The sequence below is a fragment of the Beta vulgaris genome, chromosome 4, assembly GCF_026745355.1.
Source record: "Beta vulgaris subsp. vulgaris cultivar EL10 chromosome 4, EL10.2, whole genome shotgun sequence".
Lineage (NCBI taxonomy): Eukaryota > Viridiplantae > Streptophyta > Magnoliopsida > Caryophyllales > Amaranthaceae > Beta > Beta vulgaris.
Genome location: NC_079205.1, coordinates 17,438,376 through 17,448,639, shown reverse-complemented (window position 1 = coordinate 17,448,639; position 10,264 = coordinate 17,438,376). Strand labels below are relative to the sequence as shown.

Here is a 10,264-nt window from a genome sequence, read left to right as displayed (position 1 = left end):
GCAACAACCTCCATAAGGAGTTACCAGTTGACGCATTCTTCCTTGACTTGGTCTCTTCTTCAAGCACGTCTTTGTCAAGTTGTCTATTTACTCATCTTGCGTACTTACGGTCACTATCTGATATCCTTAGCTGGTTCCAACTAGCTATGACAATTGCATTACTTGGGACACCCGACTTAGGCAAATATTTAAGACATAACACCAACTAACTATCAAGCTAGCTTGGTCATAATTGTATCACATTATTTATGGCCTGTGGAAGTTAAAGTATGTTGTTGCCCACTACAACAAAAAATTGTTGGAGGCATGAAGTAATGGTGAAAAGATTGTATAGTGGGCTGATGTTTAGAAATAGTTTGGTTCTCCCAAAAAATATCTCTATAAATAATAGAAGTTGGTTTGAAAAGTTAAAGGATACTATTTTACATGGTTTTGGTGTTTTATTTTATTTTATGAGTAGCGTAATATATATTTTTTTTTTTTTTTTTTTTTTTTTTTTTTTTTTTTTTTCTGGCCTTGTGCTTGAGGCATTCTCTTGCCCTGGTTAAGCTTAGGTTGTACATGGTTTTGGTGTTTTATTTTATTCTATTCCGAAAAAAAAGAACATATTGCCCAGGTAACGGATCCTAAAAGGCCTTAGATACCATATTACAATAGGTTGAGATCTCATAGGTGTCTTTTCCTCATAAAACAGTTTGTGTTGTCCGATTTCAGTTGCTAAGCTAATAGACCAGTTGTCAGCCAAAGTAATTTCAAAATTAACATAGCAAAGTTATTGGAAAAAAGCAAAAAGACCGGTTTACATATTACACTACTCATAAAATTCGTAGTTTCCAAAATTAAACACCAAATTAAAAAGCTAGGTGTTTGGAAATTATCTCAAAGGTTTACTATGGTTCCTAAACTTTGGCGTAACGCAAACTTGGTGATGTTTACACATCAGGGTCTTGTCTTGTGGCTTTTTTCATTTCATGCTTAGTACTACCAACACTATCTGCCAATTCGCGACCCTTAGTTTCATATGGAATGAGCATCACAGCACCAGCTGCAGCTATAACCACACCAGTGAAGAATAAAATAGACGCCGTTTGGTGACAACTTTGAATTAAGGCAACAGCTACAGCAGGGCTAACCATTCCACCAACTCTTGCCATTGCGCTCGCTGTTCCGAATCCAGTATTTCTCACCGATGTTGGGTAGATCTACATTGCACATATCATCAAAATATTAAACACAAATCTCTTATTATTACCAAATAAATTGAATTTTGTACAAAAATGGCTAGACATTTAGAACATTAGCATGAGTTCAATTTCAGCACCAAAATGGTTATATTACTTTAATATTCTCAACTTATTAAAATAAGATTTGGCAAATTATGACAAATTTTTGGTTAAAAGTCATTTCATGTAAGAGGTTTAATGAACTTAAAAGTAATCATATATATACTAAACATGTCAATTTTGAAAATTTATTACTAAAAACTACATTTTCTAGTTTTTATATTTTTGGCTTTACTTTATAAAATTGTAAATTGAAAACGATTAATAAACATGTGCCAAAGTTTCAATTTAATAAAAATAATTTAAATAGAACACAATCTCAAGTTACGCAAAAGATGAGTAAATTAAGCTAAATTCGATCAAAAATTATAGTTAAATTCAGCAAACATCAAAAGTCAAGAAGAGTAGAGGTGAAATGACTAGTGAATTACCTCTGGTGCAAATATGAAAGCAATGGTAAAGGTCCCCATTATACAAGCTCGAGCACCAAACATAAAAACTGTTGTGATACTGTCGGAACGATGAACCACCAAAGGAAGCAAGAACACGGAACATAAAACAAACATGAGTGCCATCGACAGCTTACGCCCAAGTCGATCAATCAGGAAACCAACGATGATCAGGCCAGGAAGTTCTTCAACCAATTAACAAGAAACGTGTCAATAGAAACTAGAATGGAATTAAACAACACGTATCTGCCAAAACTTTATGCCATGATAGTACATGTTAATTTTTAATGTTAACAAACTTGAGAACATAGCGCAAACGAACAAACTTACCAGCAAAACTTGTGATGAAGACATCTCTGTAGTTTATACCAGCACTGGAATCTTGGGGTTGAACATGGGTGCCTGGTGTTATATTACATACACTGTTCCGATTGTTTAACTGCGTTGTGAGCAACACGAGGCCATAGTATGCGAACGCATTTCCGAAAAACACCAACCAAAGAAGCAGAGTTGTGCGGATAAGTTTTGGTGAAAGGAGCACCGTAATCGATTTTACTACACTTATATTTGAATCCTTCCATTTTTGAGGATCAACTTCATTATCTTGTGTACCAGAACTTTTCTGTTCCATTTCCATATCAGTAACAAGAACACCAGGGGGTAATTCTTCACCGTTAATTTTGGCTATTGTTGTCAAAACTTCAAGGGCCTCTTCCTTTCTACCTTTTAAACACAAGTAACGCGGTGACTCCGGTGTTATCACATAGAATGCCAGCAAAATAAATGAGGGTAGAGCAGATAGACCTAGCAGCCACCTCCATCCCATATGCGGCATAATAATCTATCATAAAACCGTGAAAATAATAAGATGTTATATTACTCCCTCCGTCCCATAATAATATATTCAATTCCGTATTAATAAAAAATATTAAAAGTTGATATCATGAAACTACATATTGAGACCAATCTAATAAGATCGAACATGAATATGTTTTTTTATATATACAAATGAGAATATTCCATCAAAGATTTTAAAGTTTGACCCACCAAATATGAGGTAAGCACTATATTGTGGGACAGGAAAGAATATTAAGTATTATATAGGAAAATTCTCACTGGTACCATCGAACTATCGACTTTTCTCAATGGTAGGCATTATTCTTTTACCTTCCCAATGGTACCATTATGTTTATGACTTCTTAATTAAATTGATTTTTTTATTAAAAATAAGTTAAAATTATTAATGGCTATAAAGTAGAAATACAATCCTACCCATTATCTTAACTTTTCCTCCTATAATTCAATATCCCAACGATTGATCACATTCCAATTAACAGAGGAAGGTCCAATTTTGATGAGGATGAATTTTTGGTGTTGGATAGTGCGTATGGCAGCCAAGTATTAGATTAGGGTAAATATTCTTTTTTCTTTAATATTTAGTAGTTATTTTTAAAGTTTAGCCTAATTTCTGTTAACAATAAAACACTTTAAATATATTGGAGTCTCAGCATCCAAAGCTAATTCCAGCTCAGCTTAATATATTTATTACATTATTAGGTTAGTTAGTTTGTTACATCAAGTTGATAAGACAGTTACAAGTTGTTAGACAGTTAGCTTTTTGCCTATTAATCTCTTGTATAAATAGTTCTCTCCTCAATATGTTCTGTATGTAATTCATTACACGGAAATAATAATTTCTCTGAACTTTATTTTCTCTGAAAATTCTTTCCATTCTCCTGAGTGGTATTATTGCGAAGATAATATAAAAATGTCTACCATTGAGAAAAGTCGATAGTTAGATGGTACTAGTGAGAATTTCCCTATTATATACCATAGTAGAAATTACGAATTTTAGTATGTAACTATGTATGAAAAAAAATATATAATATTATATAAAACGTGAGAATGTTAAGTAATCTCTTGATTTTGAGTTACTTTAGTAAGGTTTAGATAAGAGAATTCTTTTACGAAAATGTATGAATGAAAATATGAAGGAATGAGGAATGAATAATGATAAACTATGTTAGGGAAGATACCCATGCTAAAGCTGATTCAGTAATGGAGCCAACAGTCCAAAAAGCTTGAAAGAGGACCATCCATTTACCCCTGCTTGGAGCAGGCACAAATTCTAAAAACCAGGTGAGTAGTACAGGACCAGCTCCTAGGCCAATGCCGACGATGCAACGAGATATAAGCAAGAATACGTAGTTCGTAGCAAGTGCACTTAGAACCCCAGCTGCGGCTGTAACTATTGCTGAGAACATATATCCTTTCCTGAAACAAAATACTTCACTTATATCAGCTATCAGGAACATAAACTTGTGTTCAGTGTTCTTTCCTGATTTTTCTACATTTTGTTTGCAAACAACAAAATCTCGTGCCGAAAACTTTAAAATATTTTGATTAGTTGACAAAGATTTAGTTACATTACGTTGCATTAACATTTTGATTAGTTGAGAAAAATCTATGCATATACCCTTTTCAAAATCTTAAATTATTTAATGATTCAATGGAATGAAAAAAATACAAAAATAAAAAAAAATTTAAAATCCTTTTTCATTCCACTTGTCATTTTAAACCACTTAAAAATGGTATATGCATCAAATATTTTAATCAAAAAACTAAATGGACAACATATATGATATACATGAAAAAGTCTAAAACACTCTCTATCTTTGATACTCTTTAATTCAGTCAAATTAACGAAGTTATTATGTCTAAATTCATCTAACTATTAATCTTTCACATTTTAAATATAATTATTATTAGAGTACAGATGGAGTATATAGATTAACGAGTTTTAAAATTAACGCACGAATCGCGTACATATATGCCTAGTTATTCATACATAAATAAATGAGTTTCACATTTCTTAGCCGCATAGAAATCACAATAGATGTTGTCTTAAAAATATTACTATATGTCCCTCAAAAAAAATATTACTATATGAGTTTGTTTGGTAAGAGATCGTCTACTCTTAAATTAAAATTAGACCCAATATTAAAAAGAGAATTAGCTCAATAGTGACTAGGTTAATTTATTTTGGTGACTAGTTTAATTCATTTAGTGATTAGGTTTACTTTTATATTAAAATTAAACCGTCTCTTTTAATAATTTATGTAACTATATATCTTTTTAAGCCAAAAAAATTATTTATGTTCAAGTTATGACCAAATTATTTAGGAATAACTTTTCTCAAAAAAAAAAAAAAAAAAGATATTTATTGTGGTCAAGAAAACAAAAATTAAAAAAATCACAGATAAGATTTCTAAAATATCAAAGATAACCCGTGTGAGTTTGTTATGGATTTGGGATACAATCAGTCAAACCAATCTTAGCTAATCAAAAAAAAATTAAAAACATGCTATCTTTTTTTTTTCTTTTTGTGGTGCAAAATGTTTTCTTTTCTCACTCATCCCATTTATGAGGAGGTTTGACTTGTTAAATATAAAAAACCGTTGTACTGCAATTTTCCTTAGTATAGCTATTTTTATCTTTTTTTGCTTACTTAAAAAGCTCAACAAGATTAGTTACCTATTTTACCTCAAAAAAAAAAAGAAGATTAGTTAGCTTTTTAAAAAATATTTCCACATATGAAGGACCACATAAACTTCCAACCTAATCAATGAATCAAAAGAAAACCCTTGATATTGCACAAATAATTTTATTTTTATTGAGAAAATCCTACTCCATAATCTAATATCAAGGGTTTTTTTCTCGATATTGCACCAAAAAAGAAGGATACTACTATACTAGCACATCTTTGAATAAACAACTTACCTTAATTACTTTATCATGATTTATGAGTAATGAATGATAATCCATCTTTTTCAATGTCAATTTCATAATGTTTCATGTCAGTATTTATTTAGATTGAAAAATTCATATAATCAACTACATTTGGAACCCAATAACGAGTAAACTCATACTAAAAATAAAGGGAAAGTTTATTGTAAAACACTAAAAGCAAAGCAATAATCATAACCATTAAAATGGCTTACCGTCAACATGATAGTGGATAGCACCCCTGAAAATGATATTCAGGCTATGAAAAAACATAAAATACAGTAAGGATACTAGAGAATTTTTCAGATCGCAAACTACTAAGCCCAACCAGATTTATTAGTTATTAACTAGGCAAAACTATAAAATATAACACAAAAGGAATTACATTTAGTGAACATACCCACCAAAAAAGCAACGATAAGATATGTAACTTTTTAACAAGTGCACTTATCAAATGTTTTAGTTTACAAAGAATCACAAATACATGAAACTTAAGTTCAATTTTTTGAAAAGATCAATGTTATTTCATGCAACATAAAATAAAATGAATGATCCCGCAATTGGAGCATGTTCCCTTTACCTGCATGTATTTTACAAATACATGCGCCATATAGTAAACTATATCATACATTTGCCGCAGTAAAAGCACCATATGTGATGCATTCAAATGCAACCCTTTGTTTTAAATGCAATAAATGAATATGTTATATTTCACAAATAATACCCCTTTGTTGCGTTAAAAACGAAACAAAGCGAGTACTTGTAATATGACTCAATATTTAAAAAAAGCGATTTGATAGAAGTATGTATGTTAGGTTGTGCAAGTCTACCTTCTTCCATATTTATCAGAAACAAAACCCCAAGAATATGCTCCAAGGAGCATACCTGCAAAGACCACGGTTGTAATTAGACTCTCCTGCGCAGCACTAAGTTTCCATGAAGATTTAACAGCTGGCCCTACAAATGAGAGTATCATCATCTCCATTGCTTCTGCAATCCAACCCATTCCAGCATACCCAAGTACTAAGTATTGTAATTTTCCGAACCCCATTTTCAGAATTGCATCATCTACACTGTATGTCACACTATGATCCGCCATGCTCTACAATATCGTAACAACATCTAAATGTTAGATATCTAATATGCGATAAAACAAATCATTAATAAATAAATTAGAGACTTCAGATATAAAAAATATATGAAAAGATACAATACCACTAGATTTATAATGTAGTTTAGTCGTGCTTGACGTTAGATTATGATGATTTCAGATGTATGTAACTTTACTGATTAATGTTGATGGGCTTTATATGACAAAAAAAATTGGGAGGTATGACGAGAATACTTCGAGATCCTAAAAAGTGGCTAAAAGTATTTTGAATGAGATCAATACAAGAATAGTACCTGAGAAGTATTTATAGGAGCATAATTGAGTAGGAAAACAAATGCACACTCACACGGATGAGATATAAGGGATAAAAGGGCTTTCTTGTTTTTTGAAATCTTCAAGAAACTACTTTTTAGTAACAAATATTTTTCAAAAAACTTATCTAAACTCAAATGGATAAACATTTTTCATGTGGGCTTAACACGTCTTTGGTACAACCGGCCACAAACGAATTTTTCCGGTGTGGTCGTGCGCATGTAAAACACGCGCTATAGAGGAGCATATTTAACTTTTAAAGACAAATTAAATAATATTTAAGAATACGTGTAATGCTATTGCTCGCCATTAAGAACCCACTTAATAACAAATCCCTAGAAAACTAAAACATGAAAAATGACGAACTCAACCACTGATGAAGAATCCATGAATATAGAAAAATCGCAAGAATCCATGGTTATAGAAGAATCAATGAATCAAATTGTATTAAACTCAAACATTGGAGAGGAAATTCAAGAATACATTCTGGAAAATAACGAACTACGAATAATAAATTAAGAGAACAACCCTCTCTAAAACCCTCACTAGGCGTACGATAAGGAGTGTTCACTATCGTGCACCTTCTAGGTGCTATGGGGAGGAAGAAGAAGACGGCTACGCCGGGGGGAAAGTCGCCGGAGCTAGGGTCCTCTTCTGAGCTTAATCCAGGGGCAATCGAAGTTAATAATGAAGGATCGGAGATGCAACCCAATGAAACAGTAACTGAAGCCATTGAAATAGAGAAGACGAACTTGGATCATGTTGAGGATGCTAAAAAACGCTGGCAAGGGTTCACTGGACAGAATCGAATGTCTGAAAAAGGTACGGGTCTTAGTTTTGTAGCTCCTTCCATTATTGATGGACCTCTAACTGCAAAACTAGATAAACGTGAAATAGAGAGAATGAATATGAAATGGGAAAATGCTATAGTCATGTATGTTGTGGGTCAAAATCCAACTCTAACTGCCATGAATGCCTATGTGAAAGCTCAATGGGGTGTGCCAAGTACACCATCATCGTTGTTTAAGCATGAGGAGGATTTTTTGTGATTCAGCTGAGTAAGGAAGAAAGAGATTCTATTCTTTACTCTGGACCACATTTGTTCTATGGTAAACCTATGATAGTCAAGAAATGGACCCCTCTTTTTTATTTCCAGCAAGAAATTCTCAAAGTAGTTCCAATTTGGGTGAAGTTGCCAAACTTACCTCTTAACTGCTGGAGTGATAACTCACTCAGCAGAATAGGGAGTGTACTGGGGATTCCCATTTACGCTGATGAATGCACTACTAAAATGTTGAGGGTCTCTTTTGCTAGAATTTTGGTTGAGATTGATGTGACGAAGCCTGCAACTAAGGAGATCATGGTGGAAGATCCTCGTGGGAGGAAGTTTGTTCAAAGAGTGGTGTATGATTGGTTGCCTGCGTTTTGTAACAAGTGCTAGAAGATAGGGCCCAATTGTGAGATTAAAAGGACTATCCCTACAAAAACACTGCAAAAGTGGGTTCCTAAGGCTACTCAAACTACTGCATCAGTAGGTGAGGTGCAAGACGCTAACAAGTCACCTGTTGATGGTGCTCCTACCAGTGAAGTAGATCTAAGCTTTGCTGGTGATCCTTCATCGGTAGTAGAGCCTGTCTCAGAGGTTACCCCTGTCACTACACCTCCACCAGTAGATGAATTAGAGGAGCCTTGGAAGGTAGTCACAAGGAAGTCTAAAGGGAAGCAGGTAAATTTTCAAAGTGCTAGAGCTGTAACTTATGGAGGCAGTGACTCAGGGAAGCCTGGGGGTGCTAGGGGACCAAACCCCTATCTTTCATAATGAATTCGGTTGGATGGAATGTGCGAGGGCTTAATGACCCTGCTAAAATAAAGGAAGTTAAGCACTTCTTACAAGTTCATAATCCAGTTTGTTGTGCTCTCTTTGAGACAAGGGTGAAAAGTCATAAAGAGAGTGGCATTCAGAAGAAGCTTGGGGCTTAGTGGCAGTGGGTGAGTAACTATGATTACTCACCAAGAGGAAGGATTTGGTTTGGATGGAAACCAGGGGAGGTAGTTGTAGTTTTACTTGGAGCTTCAGAACAATGTATGACCTCCAAGTCAGTGTGGCTAATAAAAGTTTTATTCTGGTGGCTGTATATGGCTTGCATACCATTAGAGATAGGAAGGAATTATGGGAGAACTTATTGCATATTAGAAATAGTAGGCATGGGCTTACTTTTATTTTTGGAGACTTCAATGCAATTCTTAAAGCTGATGAGCGATGCAACGGTACTGAGGTAAGTGAAGCTGAGACAATTGATTTTAATTAATTTTTGCTGGAAGCTAACCTTATAGAGGCTCCTAGTATTGGATTATTCTATTCTTAGAATAATAAAGGAGAAGGAACTGGTAGAATATGTAGTAGAATTGACAAAGCTTTCATCAATGATGAAATGTTACAAGGGTATCCTGATCTAGTGGTTAACTACCTACTTGAGGGTATATCTGACCATACCCCTCTGGTGGTTAGATGCACTCAACAAGGTACTAAGAAGGGAAGGCCTTCAAAGTTCATGAACTTTATGGCTAATAAATCAGGTTTTGTTCCACTTATTCAAGATGTGTGGCAGCAGAGTAGTAGGGGTGGTAAGTTGAAACAGATTTTGGGTAATCTCACAAAGATTAAGCAAGAGATAAAAGGTTTACACTCTAGGCAGTTCTCTCATGCCCATGTTAAGGTTGCTGAATTTCGAGCTCAGTCGGAGCAAGTGCAAATGGATCCTTCTATGAGAACTACAGATGAAACTCAGAAGCTTGAAAGAGATACTATTGATAGTTTGAGATACTGGTCAAAGATTGAAGACATCATTTTACACCAAAAATCATGAATAACTTGGCTTACTCAAGGAGACAGTAACACCAAGTTCTTCTTTGCTGCTGTCAAAATCAAGAAGGCTCTAAATAGTATTAACATGCTGCAAGCTGCATAAGGGATCATTACTAATCTAGAGGATATTCATCAGGAGCTGGTGCAGTTCTACCAGAATCTTCTTAGAACATGTGCAAGTTCCCTAGAAGTTATTGATCTCCCTGTTGTGAGAAGAGGTGCTACTCTGAGCTTGGAAGCTAGCAGGTACTTGATTGAGCCTATTAGAGCAACTGAAATAGATAATGCTTTGAGTAATATTGCTGATAACAAGGCCCCAGGTGTGGACAGGCTTAATGCTTTGTTTTTCAAGAAAATGTGGCATTTGATTAACACTGATGTACATCAAGGTTTTCAAGAATTCCTCCAAGCTGCTGAATTGTATAGGCCTATGAATATCACTCTCATCACTTTAATA

General features: G+C 34.1%; 1 protein-coding gene across 1 annotated transcript; it reads right to left on the bottom strand.

Moving 5' to 3' along the window:
- Positions 1-750: 750 nt before the first annotated feature.
- Positions 751-6,617, bottom strand: LOC104891335 (organic cation/carnitine transporter 7). The gene is made up of 5 exons (XM_010677016.4): positions 6,349-6,617; positions 3,769-4,006; positions 2,063-2,573; positions 1,715-1,917; positions 751-1,202 (listed from the first exon to the last, which is right to left on the bottom strand). Exons 1-5 carry the CDS (start codon positions 6,615-6,617, stop codon positions 933-935), a joined length of 1,491 nt encoding a protein of 496 aa, XP_010675318.1. The 3' UTR covers positions 751-932.
- Between the last annotated feature and the right edge of the window lie 3,647 nt (positions 6,618-10,264).

Excerpts from the sequence above, each read along its gene's own strand:
- LOC104891335 (XM_010677016.4), bottom strand. The coding sequence starts at position 6,617 with ATGGCGGATCATAGTGTGACATACAGTGTAGATGATGCAATTCTGAAA. Across the intron at positions 4,007-6,348 it reads TCTGATAAATATGGAAGAAG|GAAAGGATATATGTTCTCAG; the intron begins GTAGACTTGCAC and ends ATTTTGTTTCAG. Across the intron at positions 1,203-1,714 it reads CTTTCATATTTGCACCAGAG|ATCTACCCAACATCGGTGAG; the intron begins GTAATTCACTAG and ends TGTGCAATGTAG.